This window comes from Salvelinus namaycush, unplaced genomic scaffold (assembly GCF_016432855.1).
Source record: "Salvelinus namaycush isolate Seneca unplaced genomic scaffold, SaNama_1.0 Scaffold359, whole genome shotgun sequence".
NCBI classification, from domain to species: Eukaryota; Metazoa; Chordata; class Actinopteri; order Salmoniformes; family Salmonidae; genus Salvelinus; species Salvelinus namaycush.
This window is the reverse complement of record NW_024060552.1, coordinates 31,803-50,000: the sequence shown is the minus strand read 5'-3', so window position 1 is coordinate 50,000 and position 18,198 is coordinate 31,803. Positions and strand designations below refer to the sequence as shown.

General features: G+C 45.2%; 1 protein-coding gene across 1 annotated transcript in view; it reads left to right on the top strand.

The window, feature by feature from the left end:
- Nucleotides 1-17,377, top strand: part of ppp1r14bb (protein phosphatase 1, regulatory (inhibitor) subunit 14Bb) — a 60,091-nt gene extending 42,714 nt beyond the window's left edge. The window contains exons 2-3 of the mRNA XM_038985630.1: nt 14,428-14,544; nt 15,963-17,377. Coding sequence (XP_038841558.1) covers nt 14,428-14,544; nt 15,963-16,031 — 186 coding nt within the window. The 3' untranslated portion in view covers nt 16,032-17,377. The remainder of the gene's footprint in view (nt 1-14,427; nt 14,545-15,962) is intronic.
- The last annotated feature ends 821 nt before the right edge of the window (nt 17,378-18,198 follow it).

The window sequence follows — 18,198 nt, the reverse complement described above, 5'->3', positions numbered from 1 at the left end:
GTGATCAAATAGCCACAGTAGCCTACTTGACCACTTTTATAAATGTAACCTCAGTGTTCACTGTAAAACTGTAACTTAAAGCCTCAGTGTTCACAGTCAAACTGTAACTTAAAGCCTCAGTGTTCACAGTCAAACTGTAACTTAAAGCCTCAGTGTTCACAGTAAAACTATCTTAAAGTGGGTACAGCCTCGGTGTTCACAGTAAAACTGTAATTTAAAGCCTCGGTGTTCACAGTCAAACTGTAACTTAAAGTGGGTACAGCCTCAGTGTTCACAGTCAAACTGTAACTTAAAGCGGGTTCAGCCTCAGTGTTCCCAGTAAACGTGCGCTGGAAGTTGCACAGAATTTTCACAACATTCAAGTTTGCACTCAGCAGACCTGAAATTTACTCGGTGCCGAAAACTATTTGAGGGAACATTGGTCCTGGTCTGGGGTCCTGGTCTGGGGTCCTGGTCTGGGGTCCTGGTCTGGGGTCCTGGTCTGGGGTCCTGGTCTGAGGTCCTGGTCTGAGGTCCTGGTCTGTCTCATCATCCTCTCAGAAAGACAACGTGTATGTGGGTTAGATTGGTGCGGTAACTGACACACACAGTACATCTCTCCATAGTAGGGCCAAATCTTCATAAATATGATACATTTTAAATCTACTGATGTCTTGCCAACGATAGTAGACCTGACCCTCAGAACTCACCTTCCATTACCCCTGTTGACTCAGTAGACCTGACCCCCAGAACCCACCTTCCATTACCCCTGTTGACTCAGTAGACCTGATCCTCAGAACTCACCTTCCATTACCCCTGTTGACTCAGTAGACCTGACCCCCAGAACTCACCTTCCATTACCCCTGTTGACTCAGTAGACCTGATCCTCAGAACTCACCTTCCATTACCCCTGTTGACTCAGTAGACCTGACCCTCAGAACCCACCTTCCATTACCCCTGTTGACTCAGTAGACCTGACCCTCAGAACCCACCTTCCATTACCCCTGTTGACTCAGTAGACCTGATCCTCAGAACTCACCTTCCATTACCCCTGTTGACTCAGTAGACCTGACCCTCAGAACCCACCTTCCATTACCCCTGTTGACTCAGTAGACCTGACCCTCAGAACTCACCTTCCATTACCCCTGTTGACTCAGTAGACCTGACCCTCAGAACTCACCTTCCATTACCCCTGTTGACTCAGTAGACCTGATCCTCAGAACTCACCTTCCATTACCCCTGTTGACTCAGTAGACCTGATCCTCAGAACTCACCTTCCATTACCCCTGTTGAGTCAGTAGACCTGACCCTCAGAACTCACCTTCCATTACCCCTGTTGAGTCAGTAGACCTGACCCTCAGAACTCACCTTCCATTACCCCTGTTGACTCAGTAGACCTGACCCTCAGAACCCACCTTCCATTACCCCTGTTGATTGTATTCATGTGCATTACATGAAGCAACACCTAAGGGAATGGCATCTCAAATGATTGCTGCATTTTTAGTTGTTACAGGCTGGAAAGTGATAATCATTCTTCATAATTAAGTGAAAGACCCTCTGCATTTACAAGTTGGCTCACCAATATGATATTATTTACGAACCAATATAAAAAAAAAACATTTTTATTTTTATTTAATTTTTTACAGTAATGCTTATTTTCTATAAGTGTGTGTGCTGTCTCTTTAAGACCCATGACATCATTCTCACACAGTCAGTTTGACGCCAGATAGAACAACTATGACCTTGAGACGTGAGGCTGGGGAGATTAAGTGAATGAACGTTTTTGGTGACAATCGGCTTTTAAAATCAGCAATATTTTGTGTTTATATTATGCATATCACAAACAAAGTACCCTGCTAGGGTAGTGAATTGATGTTAGCTTCAGCTGTTAGCTAGCAAGGAAAGTTAGCATACAAAGCCAGGGAGCTACCAGTGTCTTCCTGCACTGTAAAGTGTTCTAGCCTGTAATGAACATTGTTTTGTGAACAGTAATTAAAAATGTTCAGCATTTCTACATTCCGTGTTGCATTATTCAAGTGTGTTAACTTCTGTACAGCATAACATGATACAGTCCAGACTCCAAGTGGTTCCTCAGGACAGACTAGAGTCACTATGAGAGAGGAGATAAAATGATACAGTCCAGACTCCCAGTGGTTCCTCAGGACAGACTAGAGTCACTATGAGAGAGGAGATAAAATGATACAGTCCAGACTCCCAGTGGTTCCTCAGGACAGACTAGAGTCACTATACGAGAGGAGATAACATGATACAGTCCAGACTCCCAGTGGTTCCTCAGGACAGACTAGAGTCACTATGAGAGAGGAGATAACATGATACAGTCCAGACTCCCAGTGGTTCCTCAGGACAGACTAGAGTCAGTATGAGAGAGGAGATAACATGGTACAGTCCAGACTCCCAGTGGTTCCTCAGGACAGACTAGAGTCACTATGAGAGAGGAGATAACATGATACAGTCCAGACTCCCAGTGGTTCCTCAGGACAGACTAGAGTCACTATGAGAGAGGAGATAACATGATACAGTCCAGACTCCCAGTGGTTCCTCAGGACAGACTAGTGCTAGCCGTGAGTGAAGTGGAGCAGGCATAGTGCTCTCGGTCTATAATGGGACATCGGCGGCGCTGATAGACAGACTTGATCCTCTGTCCATCAGTAGAGGACGTGAGAGACATTTGACAGAAGTACCGGAAGTCACAAAACATCTTAAACACGCAGACACACACACACATAAAACACGCTGCAATGCACTGCCTCTTGACTCACATCTACACAACACACACACTGACCAAGACACCACTCTGTCCTGTAGAGACACACTGGCCAAGACAACACTCTGTCCTGTAGAGACACACTGACCAAGACAACACTCTGTCCTGTAGAGACACACTGACCAAGATAATAACACTCTGTCCTGTAGAGACACACTGACCAAGATAATAACACTCTGTCCTGTAGAGACACACTGACCAAGACAACACTCTGTCCTGTAGAGACACACTGACCAAGATAATAACACTCTGTGCTGTAGACACACTGACCAAGACAACACTCTGTCCTGTAGAGACACACTGACCAAGATAATAACACTCTGTCCTGTAGAGACACACTGACCAAGATAATAACACTCTGTCCTGTAGACACACACTGACCAAGATAATAACACTCTGTCCTGTAGAGACACACTGACCAAGACAACACTCTGTCCTGTAGAGACACACTGACCAAGATAATAACACTCTGTCCTGTAGAGACACACTGACCAAGATAATAACACTCTGTCCTGTAGAGACACACTGACCAAGACAACACTCTGTCCTGTAGAGACACACTGACCAAGATAATAACACTCTGTGCTGTAGACACACTGACCAAGACAACACTCTGTCCTGTAGAGACACACTGACCAAGATAATAACACTCTGTCCTGTAGAGACACACTGACCAAGATAATAACACTCTGTCCTGTAGACACACACTGACCAAGATAATAACACTCTGTCCTGTAGAGACACTGACCAAGACAACACTCTGTCCTGTAGAGACACACTGACCAAGATAATAACACTCTGTCCTGTAGACACACTGACCAAGATAATAACACTCTGTCCTGTAGACACACTGACCAAGACAACACTCTGTCCTGTAGAGACACACTGACCAAGATAATAACACTCTGTCCTGTAGAGAGACACTGACCAAGATAACACTCTGTCCTGTAGAGACACACTGACCAAGATAATAACACTCTGTCCTGTAGACACACTGACCAAGACAACACTCTGTCCTGTAGAGACACACTGACCAAGATAATAACACTCTGTCCTGTAGAGACACACTGACCAAGATAACACTCTGTCCTGTAGAGACACACTGACCAAGATAATAACACTCTGTCCTGTAGAGACACACTGACCAAGATAATAACACTCTGTCCTGTAGAGACACACTGACCAAGATAATAACACTCTGTCCTGTAGAGACACACTGACCAAGATAACACTCTGTCCTGTAGAGACACACTGACCAAGATAACACTCTGTCCTGTAGAGACACACTGACCAAGATAATAACACTCTGTCCTGTAGAGACACACTGACCAAGATAATAACACTCTGTCCTGTAGAGACACACTGACCAAGATAACACTCTGTCCTGTAGAGACACACTGACCAAGATAACACTCTGTCCTGTAGAGACACACTGACCAAGATAATAACACTCTGTCCTGTAGACACACTGACCAAGATAATAACACTCTGTCCTGTAGACACACTGACCAAGATAATAACACTCTGTCCTGTAGACACACTGACCAAGATAATAACACTCTGTCCTGTAGAGACACACTGACCAAGATAACACTCTGTCCTGTAGACACACACTGACCAAGATAATAACACTCTGTCCTGTAGAGACACACTGACCAAGATAATAACACTCTGTCCTGTAGAGACACACTGACCAAGATAATAACACTCTGTCCTGTAGACACACACTGACCAAGACAACACTCTGTCCTGTAGAGACACACTGACCAAGATAACACTCTGTCCTGTAGAGACACACTGACCAAGATAACACTCTGTCCTGTAGAGACACACTGACCAAGATAATAACACTCTGTCCTGTAGAGACACACTGACCAAGATAATAACACTCTGTCCTGTAGAGACACACTGACCAAGATAATAACACTCTGTCCTGTAGACACACACTGACCAAGATAATAACACTCTGTCCTGTAGACACACACTGACCAAGATAATAACACTCTGTCCTGTAGAGACACACTGACCAAGATAATAACACTCTGTCCTGTAGAGACACACTGACCAAGATAATAACACTCTGTCCTGTAGACACACACTGACCAAGATAATAACACTCTGTCCTGTAGAGACACACTGACCAAGATAATAACACTCTGTCCTGTAGAGACACACTGACCAAGATAATAACACTCTGTCCTGTAGAGACACACTGACCAAGATAATAACACTCTGTCCTGTAGAGACACACTGACCAAGATAACACTCTGTCCTGTAGAGACACACTGACCAAGATAACACTCTGTCCTGTAGAGACACACTGACCAAGACAACACTCTGTCCTGTAGACACACTGACCAAGATAATAACACTCTGTCCTGTAGAGACACACTGACCAAGATAATAACACTCTGTCCTGTAGAGACACACTGACCAAGATAACACTCTGTCCTGTAGAGACACACTGACCAAGACACCACTCTGTCCTGTAGAGACACACTGACCAAGATAATAACACTCTGTCCTGTAGAGACACACTGACCAAGATAATAACACTCTGTCCTGTAGAGACACACTGACCAAGATAATAACACTCTGTCCTGTAGAGACACACTGACCAAGATAATAACACTCTGTCCTGTAGACACACACTGACCAAGATAACACTCTGTCCTGTAGAGACACACTGACCAAGATAACACTCTGTCCTGTAGAGACACACTGACCAAGATAACACTCTGTCCTGTAGAGACACACTGACCAAAACAACACTCTGTCCTGTAGAGACACACTGACCAAGATAATAACACTCTGTCCTGTAGACACACTGACCAAGATAATAACACTCTGTCCTGTAGAGACACACTGACCAAGATAATAACACTCTGTCCTGTAGAGACACACTGACCAAGATAATAACACTCTGTCCTGTAGAGACACACTGACCAAGATAATAACACTCTGTCCTGTAGAGACACACTGACCAAGATAATAACACTCTGTCCTGTAGACACACACTGACCAAGATAACACTCTGTCCTGTAGAGACACACTGACCAAGATAACACTCTGTCCTGTAGACACACTGACCAAGACAACACTCTGTCCTGTAGAGACACACTGACCAAAATAACACTCTGTCCTGTAGAGACACACTGACCAAGATAATAACACTCTGTCCTGTAGACACACACTGACCAAGATAACACTCTGTCCTGTAGACACACACTGACCAAGATAACACTCTGTCCTGTAGAGACACACTGACCAAGATAACACTCTGTCCTGTAGAGACACACTGACCAAGATAATAACACTCTGTCCTGTAGAGACACACTGACCAAGATAATAACACTCTGTCCTGTAGAGACACACTGACCAAGATAATAACACTCTGTCCTGTAGACACACTGACCAAGATAATAACACTCTGTCCTGTAGAGACACACTGACCAAGATAATAACACTCTGTCCTGTAGAGACACACTGACCAAGATAATAACACTCTGTCCTGTAGACACACACTGACCAAGATAACACTCTGTCCTGTAGAGACACACTGACCAAGATAATAACACTCTGTCCTGTAGAGACACACTGACCAAGATAATAACACTCTGTCCTGTAGAGACACACTGACCAAGACACCACTCTATCCTGTAGAGACACACTGACCAAGATAACACTCTGTCCTGTAGAGACACACTGACCAAGATAACACTCTGTCCTGTAGAGACACACTGGCCAAGATAACACTCTGTCCTGTAGAGACACACTGACCAAGACAACACTCTGTCCTGTAGAGACACACTGACCAAGATAATAACACTCTGTCCTGTAGAGACACACTGACCAAGATAATAACACTCTGTCCTGTAGAGACACACTGACCAAGATAATAACACTCTGTCCTGTAGAGACACACTGACCAAGATAACACTCTGTCCTGTAGAGACACACTGACCAAGACAACACTCTGTCCTGTAGAGACACACTGACCAAGATAATAACACTCTGTCCTGTAGACACACACTGACCAAGATAATAACACTCTGTCCTGTAGACACACACTGACCAAGATAATAACACTCTGTCCTGTAGAGACACACTGACCAAGATAATAACACTCTGTCCTGTAGAGACACACTGACCAAGATAATAACACTCTGTCCTGTAGAGACACACTGACCAAGATAATAACACTCTGTCCTGTAGAGACACACTGACCAAGATAATAACACTCTGTCCTGTAGAGACACACTGACCAAGATAATAACACTCTGTCCTGTAGAGACACACTGACCAAGATAATAACACTCTGTCCTGTAGAGACACACTGACCAAGATAATAACACTCTGTCCTGTAGAGACACACTGACCAAGATAATAACACTCTGTCCTGTAGAGACACACTGACCAAGATAATAACACTCTGTCCTGTAGAGACACACTGACCAAGATAATAACACTCTGTCCTGTAGAGACACACTGACCAAGATAATAACACTCTGTCCTGTAGAGACACACTGACCAAGACAACACTCTGTCCTGTAGACACACTGACCAAGATAATAACACTCTGTCCTGTAGACACACACTGACCAAGACAACACTCTGTCCTGTAGAGACACACTGACCAAGACAACACTCTGTCCTGTAGAGACACACTGACCAAGATAATAACACTCTGTCCTGTAGACACACACTGACCAAGATAATAACACTCTGTCCTGTAGAGACACACTGACCAAGATAATAACACTCTGTCCTGTAGAGACACACTGACCAAGATAATAACACTCTGTCCTGTAGACACACACTGACCAAGACAACACTCTGTCCTGTAGAGACACACTGACCAAGATAATAACACTCTGTCCTGTAGACACACACTGACCAAGACAACACTGTCCTGTAGAGACACACTGACCAAGATAAAACTCTGTCCTGTAGACACACTGACCAAGATAATAACACTCTGTCCTGTAGAGACACACTGACCAACAGACAGACATATGATTGTTAGAAATACACTCTAGACGCCAGTAGAGAAAGATCTTGTTCTCTACAATTATTCTCTCTTTGACCCTCTCCTTCACTTGTTTGCTTTCTCTCTCTAGTGCTCTCTCTCTCTAGTGATCTCTCTCTGTCTCTTTCTCTCTCTCTCTCTCTCTCTCTCTCTCTCTCTCTCTCTCTCTAGTTCTCTCTCTCTCTCTCTCGTTCCCTCCCTCGTTCCCTCTCTCTCTCTCTCTAGTTCTCTCTCTCGTTCTCTCTCTCTCTCGTTCTCTCTCTCTCGTTCCCTCTCTCGTGCTCTTTCGTTCCCTCTCTCGTGCTCTTTCGTTCCCTCTCTCTATCCTTCCCTCTCTCGTGCTCTCTCGTTCCCTCTCTCTCTCTCGTGCCCTCTCTCGTGTTCTCTCGTTCCCTCTCTCTCTCGTTCCCTCTCTCGTGCTCTTTTGTTCTCTCTCTCTCTCGTTCCCTCTCTCATGCTCTTTTGTTCTCTCTCTCTCTCGTGCTCTTTTGTTCTCTCTCTCTCTCATGCTCTTTCGTTCTCTCTCTCGTGCTCTTTCGTTCTCTCTCTCTCTCTCGTGCTCTTTCGTTCTCTCTCTCTCTCTCTCTCGTGCTCTTTCGTTCTCTCGTTCTCTCACTACCTCTGTCTCTGTCCTGTGTCTCTTTCTCTCTTGGTAACCCCCCTCCCTCCAGCTCTCTCTTTCTGACTTACTGACTGACTGACTGGTAGCACATGTTGTGTGGAACATTCTTTGTGTCGGCTTACCTCACTCTCACCCCAGCTTCTGTGTGTGTGTGTGTGTGTGTGTCGCCTCTCTGTCAGGCTCTGATTAAATCCCTTACATCTACTTAGCTCTAACACACACACACACACACACACACACACACACACACACACACACACACACACACAGGTCCCCTCCTTCCTTTACCCCAGCTAAATGCATTTACTCGGTTTGAATTTCTTTGTGTGTGTGTTAGGATAAAGGACAGAGAGAGAAGTGTGGCTACATCTCTGTGTGTTTGAGTGTCAGTAATGTGCTTGCCTTTGCCTGCGTGTGTGTCAATGCGCCTGTGTGCTGTGTCAGTGCAGCAGTGTTTTGTGTGTGGCCTGTAGGCAGGTGCAGTGACAGCTGGCTTGGGCAGCCCTAACCGAGGGGGAGGATGAGGGGGAGAGAGCGTAATGGAGAGAGCGCATGACAGATTATAGATACAAAGAGAAAACACTCGAAAGCGATAATTATTTTGGAACTTTTGAGTGTAATTTGTGAGTTTACTGTTCATTTTTGTTTATTTCACTTTTGTTTATTTATTTCACTTGCTTTATCAATGTAAACACATGTTTCCCCGTGCTAATAAAGCCCTTAAATTGAATTGAGAGAGAGAACATCACGGAAGAGGGAGGAGAAAGGATCTGCTCCTGTAATTGGCTGTTGGAGGAAAAAGCCATGGAGATGTATTTATATCCTGAGGAGAAGAGAGAGACGGGAAAACAGAACGACAGAGATAAGAGTAGTGGAAAACAGAGAGAACGACGGAGATAAGAGTAGTGGGAAACAGAGAGAACGACGGAGATAAGAGGAGTGGAAAGAGGGAGAATGACGGAGATAAGAGGAGTGGAAAGAGGGAGAGAACGACAGAGATAAGAGAGAGAGAACGACAGAGATAAGAGGAGTGGAAAGAGAGAGAGAACGACGGAGATGAGGAGTGGAAAGAGAGAGAGAGCGACAGAGATAAGATGGGGGGAGAAAGAACGACAGATATAAGAGGGGGGGAAAGAGGGAGAACGACAGAGAAGAGAGAGAAAGACAGAGATAAGAGGGGGGGAAAGAGAGAACAACAGAGATACGAGGGGGGGAAAGAGAGAGAACGACAGATATAAGAGGGGGGAAAGAGGGAGAACGACAGAGAAGAGAGAGAAAGACAGAGATAAGAGTAGTGGAAAACAGAGATAAGAGGAGTGGAAAACAGAGAGAACGACGGAGATAAGAGGAGTGGAAAACAGAGAGAACGACGGAGATAAGAGTAGTGGAAAACAGAGAGAACGACGGAGATAAGAGTAGTGGAAAACAGAGAGAACGACGGAGATAAGAGTAGTGGGAAACAGAGAGAACGACGGAGATAAGAGTAGTGGAAAACAGAGAGAACGACAGAGATAAGAGTAGTGGAAAAGAGAGAACAACGGAGATAAGAGGAGTGGAAAACAGAGAGAACGACGGAGATAAGAGTAGTGGGAAACAGAGAGAACGACGGAGATAAGAGTAGTGGAAAACAGAGAGAACGACAGAGATAAGAGTAGTGGAAAAGAGAGAACAACGGAGATAAGAGTAGTGGAAAACAGAGAGAACGACGGAGATAAGAGTAGTGGAAAGAGAGAGAGAACGACAGAGATAAGAGGAAAAGAGAAAGAACAACAGAGATAAGAGGAGGAAAAGAGAGAGAACGAAAGAGAAGGGGGAAGAGAGAAAGAACGACAGAAATAAGAGGGGGGAAAAGAGAGAGAACGACAGAGATAAGAGTAGTGGAAAAGAGAGAACAACGGAGATAAGAGTAGTGGAAAACAGAGAGAACGACGGAGATAAGAGTAGTGGAAAGAGAGAGAGAACGACAGAGATAAGAGGAAAAGAGAAAGAACGACAGAGATAAGAGGAGGAAAAGAGAGAGAACGAAAGAGAAGGGGGAAGAGAGAAAGAACGACAGAAATAAGAGGGGGGAAAAGAGAGAGAACGACAGAGATAAGAGGAGTGGAAAAGAGAGAGAACGACGGAGATAAGAGGAGTGGAAAGAGGGAGAATGACGGAGATAAGAGGAGTGGAAAGAGGGAGAGAACGACAGAGATAAGAGAGAGAGAACGACAGAGATAAGAGTGGAAAGAGGGAGATAAGAGAGAGAGAACGACAGAGATAAGAGGAGTGGAAAGAGAGAGAGAACGACGGAGATGAGGAGTGGAAAGAGAGAGCGACAGAGATAAGATGGGGGGAGAAAGAACGACAGATATAAGAGGGGGGGAAAGAGGGAGAACGACAGAGAAGAGAGAGAAAGACAGAGATAAGAGGGGGGGAAAAGAGAGAGATGACGACAGATGGGGGCTGGAGAAAAGAGGTGGTGGAGGACAGAGAGATGGGGGGGAGAGAGGACAGCGAGATGGGGAGGGAGAGAAGGACAGAGAGAAACAGAGAGGGGGAAAGGGAGAAATAGATGGGGGGGAAGGGAGAAACATAGATGGGGGGGAAAGTGGGAACGACAGAGAGAAACAGAGGGAAAAGAGATGGGGGGAATAGAGAGAGAGGAGGACAGGGATATGGGAGAGAGAAACAGATGGGGAAGAGAGAAGAGGGAAACGAGAGAGAGAAAAGGACAGAGGGAGATTGGAGAGACAAAAAGAGATGTAGGGAAAAGAGGGAGAAGGACAGAGGAGAGATGCAAACAGAGAGAGAAAGAATAGTCATTAGAAATCTGAGATGGAGGGATAAAAATAGAAAAGAGGTCAGGGAGAGGGAGAGAGAGAGAGAAGACCAACTAAGCGTAGAAATAGTAATGTATTCAATAACACACATGGGTTGCATCTAGAGGTCGACCGATTTAATCGGCATTTTAATTAGGGCCGATTTCAAGTTTTCATAACCATCGGTCATCTGCCTTTTTGGACGCCGATTATGGCCGATTACATTGCACTACACGAGGAGACTGCGTGGCAGGCTGACCACCTGTTACGAGTGCAGCATCAAAAGGACCTTGTGGCTGCAAGGAGCCAAGATAAGTTGCTAACTAGCATTAAACTTATCTTATAAAAAAACAATCAATCTTAACATAATTACTAGTTAACTACACATGGTTGATGATATTACTAGGTTAACTAGCTTGTCCTGCGTTGCATATAATCAATGCGGTGCCTGTTAATTTATCATCGAATCACAGCCTACTTCAACTTCGCCAAACGGGGGATGATTTAACAAAAGCGCATTCGCGAGAAAATGCACAAATGTACCTAACCATAAACATCAACGCCTTTCTTAAAATCAATACACAGAAGTATTGATTTTTTTTTTTTTTAAACCTGCATATTTAGTTAAAAGAAATTCATGTTAGCAGGCAATATTAACTAGGGAAATTGTGTCACTTCTCTTGCGTTCTGTGCAAGCGGAGTCGGGGTATATGCAGCAGTTTGGGCCGCCTGGCTCGTTGCGAACTGTATGAAGACCATTTCTTCCTGACAAAGGCCGTAATTAATTTGCCAGAATTTTACATAATTATGACATAACATTGAAGGTTGTGCAATGTAACAGGAATATTTAGACTTAGGGATGCCACCCGTTAGATAAAATACAGAACGGTTCTGTATTTCACTGAAAGAATAAACGTCTTGTTTTCGAAATGATCGTTTCTGGATTTGACCATATTAATGACCTAAGGCTCGTATTTCTGTGTTTATTATGTTATAACTAAGTCTATGATTTGATAGCGCAGTCTGACTGAGCGGTGGTAGGCAGCAGCAGGCTCGTAAGCATTCATTCAAACAGTACTTTCCTGCGTTTGCCAGCAGCTCTTCGCAATGCTTCAAGCATTGCGCTGTTTATGACTTCAAGCCTATCAACTCCCGAGATTAGGCTGGTGTAACCGATGTGAAATGGCTAGCTAGTTAGCGGGGTGCGCGCTAATAGCGTTTCAATAGTTGTTCCCCTTGCTCTGCATGGGCCGCGGCTTTTGTGAAGCGATGGGTAACGATGCTTCGAGGGTGGCTGTTGTCGATGTGTTCCTGGTTCGAGCCCAGGTAGGGGCGAGGAGAGGGACGGAAGCTATACTGTTACACTGGCAATACTAAAGTGCCTATAAGAACATCCAATTGTCAAAAGGTATATGAAATACAAATGGTATAGAGAGAAATAGTCCTATAATAACTACAACCTAAAACTTCTTACCTGGGAATATTGAAGACTCATGTTAAAAGGAACCACCAGCTTTCATATGTTCTCATGTTCTGAGCAAGGAACTTAAACGTTAGCTTTTTTACATGGCACATATTGCACTTTAACTTTCTTCTCCAACACTGTGTTTTTTGCATTATTTAAACCAAATTGATTTATTTGAGATTAAATATATTTTTATTTAAATTAAAATAAATGTGTTCATTGTTCATTCACTATTGTTGTAATTGTCATTATTACAAATATATATATATATAAATAAAAATCGGCAGATTAATCGGTAGCGACTTTTTTTTGTCCTCCAATAATCGGTATCGGCTTTGAGAAATCATAATCGGTCGACCTCTAGTTCTGTCCAGTGGCTAAAGTGTCTGTGTGGTTTCAAATGTATTATACTCCGACCAGAGCCGAAACAATGTGTTTTATTATTCTGTGTGTGTGATGGAAGGGCCTCGGTCAGGGAGGTGACAAAGAAGCCCGGTGGTCACTCTGACAGAACTCCAGAGTTCCTCTGTGGAGATGGGAGAACCTTCCAGAAGGACAACCATCTCTGCAGCACTCCACCAATCAGGCCTTTATGGTAGAGTGGCCAGACAGAAGCCACTCTTCAGTAAAAGGCACATGACAGCCCGCTTGGAGTTTGCCAAAAGGCACCTAAAGGACTCTCAGACCATGAGAAACAAGATTCTCTGGTCTAATGAAACCAAGATTGAACTCTTTGGCCTGAATTCCAAGTGTCACATCAGGAGGAAACCTGGCACCATCCCTCAGTGAAGCATGGTGGTGGCAGCATCATGCTGTGGGGATGTTTTTCAGCTGCAGGGACTGAGAGACTGGTCAGGATCGAGGAAAAGATGAACGGCGCAAAGTACAGAGAGAGTATTTTTTTATTTAACTAGGCATTTCAGTTAAGAACAATTTCCTATTTACAATGACGGCCTACCCCGGCCAAACCCGGACGACGCTGGGCCAATGGTGCGCCGCCCTATCGGACTCCCAATCACGGCCAGTTGTGATACAGCCTGGATCCTTGATAAAAACCTGCTCCAGAGCGCTGAGGACATCAGACTGGGGCGACGGTTCACCTTCCAACAGGACAAGGAAGCTAAGCACACAGCCAAGACAATGCAGGAGTGGCTTTGGGACAAGTCTCTGAATGTCCTTGAGATGCCCAGCCAGAGCCCGGACTTGAACCCGATTGAACATCTCTGGAGAGACCTGAAAACCGCTGTGCAGCGACGCTCCCCATTCAACCTGAAGGAGCTTGAGAGGATCTGCAGAGAAGAATGGGAGAAACTCCCCAAATACAGGTGTACCAAGCTTGTAGCATCATACCCAAGAAGACTCAAGGCTGTAATCGCTGCCAAAGGTGCTTCAACGAAGTACTGAATAAAGGGTCTGAATACTTATGTAAATGTGATATTTCCAGTTTTTTTTTTTATATAAATGTGTGAAAAATTATAAAAACATGTTTTTACTTTGTCATTATTGGGTATTGTGATGTCATTATTGGGTATTGTGATGTCATTATGGGGTATTGTGATGTCATTATGGGGTATTGTGTGTGTATATTTGAGTAATAAAAAACAATTTAATCAACAAACAAAAAAAGTTTGTAACGTAACAGAATGTGGAAAAAAATGCAAGGGTTCTGAATACTTTCCGAATGCACCGTAGATGTTGATTCATTCGTTCCTCATCCCTCCCTCCCTCTTTTTCCCTGAATGACAGGAGGAGGCCATACCAGAGTTGGAGATAGATGTGGACGAGCTGCTGGACATGCCTAGTGATGACGACAGAGGAGCCAGAGTTAAAGATCTCCTGGTAGACTGTTACAAACCCACCGAGGTACGTCAGTCCCACCGCCAGAGGACCACAATGGAAATAAGTGTTTCAACATTTGTGTGTTATCCTGAATGATTTTAAATGCATTGTATTCATGTTTGAATTGTGGTTTTTATTTGTCAAATATATTATTGTCCAGCAACAACCCCTAGTCCCTACCACCTAGACAAGGGCTCTCCAGGACCGGCATGGAACAGCCTTGTTTTCGGTCTATGTGAGGTCTATGTGAGGTACCTAAGGGGCTTGGTGTTGTTTCTGGACGATCCTCTGTCGGTCTTTGAGTCCACCATTTTGAGATGCCATTTTGTCTGTGTATGTTTTGACTTTGTACTAATGGTGTGTTCTGTCCCTCTTCTCTCCCTGTAGGATGTTGTTACAAATGGTGTGTTTTGTCCCTCTTCTCTCCCTGTAGGTGGTTGTTACTAATGGTGTGTTTTGTCCCTCTTCTCTCCCTGTAGGATGCTGTACTAATGGTGTGTTTTGTCCCTCTTCTCTTCCTGTAGGATGTTTTTACTAATGGTGTGTTTTGTCCCTCTTCTCTTCCTGTAGGATGTTTTTACTAATGGTGTGTTTTGTCCCTCTTCTCTCCCTGTAGGATGTTTTTACTAATGGTGTGCTTTGTCCCTCTTCTCTTCCTGTAGGATGTTGTTACTAATGGTGTGTTTTGTCCCTCTTCTCTCCCTGTAGGATGTTTTTACTAATGGTGTGTTTTGTCCCTCTTCTCTCCCTGTAGGTGGTTGTTACTAATGCTGTGTTTTGTCCCTCTTCTCTCCCTGTAGGATGCTGTACTAATGGTGTGTTTTGTCCCTCTTCTCTTCCTGTAGGATGTTTTTACTAATGGTGTGTTTTGTCCCTCTTCTCTCCCTGTAGGATGTTTTTACTAATGGTGTGTTTTGTCCCTCTTCTCTCCCTGTAGGTGGTTGTTACTAATGGTGTGTTTTGTCCCTCTTCTCTTCCTGTAGGATGTTTTTACTAATGGTGTGTTTTGTCCCTCTTCTCTCCCTGTAGGATGTTTTTACTAATGGTGTGTTTTGTCCCTCTTCTCTCCCTGTAGGATGTTTTTACTAATGGTGTGTTTTGTCCCTCTTCTCTTCCTGTAGGATGTTTTTACTAATGGTGTGTTTTGTCCCTCTTCTCTCCCTGTAGGTGGTTGTTACTAATGCTGTGTTTTGTCCCTCTTCTCTCCCTGTAGGATGCTGTACTAATGGTGTGTTTTGTCCCTCTTCTCTTCCTGTAGGATGTTTTTACTAATGGTGTGTTTTGTCCCTCTTCTCTCCCTGTAGGATGTTTTTACTAATGGTGTGTTTTGTCCCTCTTCTCTCCCTGTAGGATGTTTTTACTAATGGTGTGCTTTGTCCCTCTTCTCTCCCTGTAGGTGGTTGTTACTAATGGTGTGTGTTGTCCCTCTTCTCTCCCTGTAGGACTTTGTGTCTGATCTACTGGATAAGATACGTGGCATGCAGAAACTCACCACCCCCCAGAAGAAATAACCTCAACCCTGAGTCACCCCTCCTCCTGCCTCCCGCCTCCCTCACTCACTCCAACCTCACCCCACAGAAGAAATAGGAGCTTGGCTTCCTCAGAGATGGAGGAGGAAGAGGGAGGAGGAGAGGAGAGAAGGAGCAGAGGAGTAAGATAGGTGATTGAAGCAGCCAATCAGATCTAAGCAGGGTGTATGATGTCATGTCCTGTGATTTTTATTTTAATGTTTTATTTAGTTTACATTTATTTAGATTACATTTTTTAAAGGGGTTTGTATTGTTGTTAAATGATCAAACGATCGGTCATATTTCTCATGTTAATGTGTGAACATAGCATACTATAATGTAGCTGTAAACCAAGCCCGGGATATATTCTGAGTTTTAGTACCTAAACCCAGGATATATTCTGAGTTTTAGAAGGAGTCCCAAAATGGCATGTTATTTATTACCTTCTATAGTCCATTACATTGGACCAGGGCTCTGGTCCAAAGTAGTGGACTAGGTTTAAAGGGTGCCATTTGGTGATGGGAGCGGCTCCTATGTATAGTACAGTGTATATGTAGCTGTGTGTGTAGTCTCGACCACAGTGAAAACACACACCGGGGGACTTGACAAAGTGACCTTTTCTCTCTCTCTCTTTAGTTCTGTCTCTTTATCACTGTTTATTGTTCTGTCAGATATTTCATGTTCCATAATGTGCAGGTAAGGCCTTTGTCAGTGAGGACTCTTGTTGAGAGATTTCAGGAGACGAGTAAACCAATGAGGGAGGAGGGAGGGACGGAGGGGGCACTGGGTAGTGGAAAATGTGTCGATGTGTTCATCCAAATAGCCACACACACACACACACACACACACACACACACACACACACACACACACTCAGGGAACAGCAGAAACACAGACCACAGCTGCTGCTCCTTCATACTCACACACAGATGTGAACACTGGTACACACACACATAAACACACACTGGCGCTCTCTCGTCAACACACACACGGGAAGGAGGGGTGGGTATAATCATTGAGAGAGGGATAAATGGAGAGATTCAGAGGTCTTACTCTTCCTGGCTTGGCTGCCTCACAAGGCCTTAGTGTTGCCAATCATGCAGCTCTCTCACTCACCCCATGTCTCTCTGGCCCTCACTCCTTCCTCTGTCTCCTTCCCTTTCTACTTTAGCAATCTACAGATGACTCCATCCCTCACTCCTTCCTCTGTCTCCTTCCCTTTCTACTTCTAGCAATCTACAGATGACTTCATCCCTCACTCCTTCCTCTGTCTCCTTCCCTCTCACTCCCTCTCTCCTTCCCACCCTCCATCCCTCTCTCCTTCCCTCTCACTCCCTCTCTCCTTCCCACCCTCCATCCCTCACTCCTTCCTCTGTCTCCTTCCCTCTCACTCCCTCTCTCCTTCCCACCCTCCATCCCTCTCTCCTTCCCACCCTCCATCCCTCTCTCCTTCCCACCCTCCATCCCTCTCTCCTTCCCATCCTCCATCCCTCTCCTTCCCATCCTCCATCCCTCTCTCCTTCCCTCTCTTTCCCACCCTCCATCCCTCTCTCCTTCCCACCCTCCATCCCTCTCTCCTTCCATCCCTCTCCTTCCCACCCTCCATCCCTCTCTCCTTCCATCCCTCTCCTTCCCACCCTCCATCTCTCTCTCCTTCCCTCTCGCTCCCTCTCTCCTTCCCACCCTCCATCTCTCTCTCCTTCCCTCTCGCTCCCTCTCTCCTTCCCACCCTCCATCTCTCTCTCCTTCCCTCTCGCTCCCTCTCTCCTTCCCACCCTCCATCTCTCTCTCCTTCCCTCTCGCTCCCTCTCTCCTTCCCACCCTCCATCTCTCTCTCCTTCCCTCTCGCTCCCTCTCTCCTTCCCACCCTCCATCCCTCTCTCCTTCCCACCCTCCATCCCTCTCTCCTTCCCACCCTCATCGCTCTCTCCTTCCCACCCTCATCCCTCTCTCCTTCCCACCCTCATCCCTCTCTCCTTCCCACCCTCATCCCTCTCTCCTTCCCACCCCCATCCCTCTCTCCTTCCCACCCTCCATCCCTCTCTCCTTCCCACCCTCCATCCCTCTCTCCTTCCCACCCTCCATCCCTCTCTCCTTCCCACCCTCCATCCCTCTCTCCTTCCCACCCTCCATCCCTCTCTCCTTCCCACCCTCCATCCCTCTCTCCTTC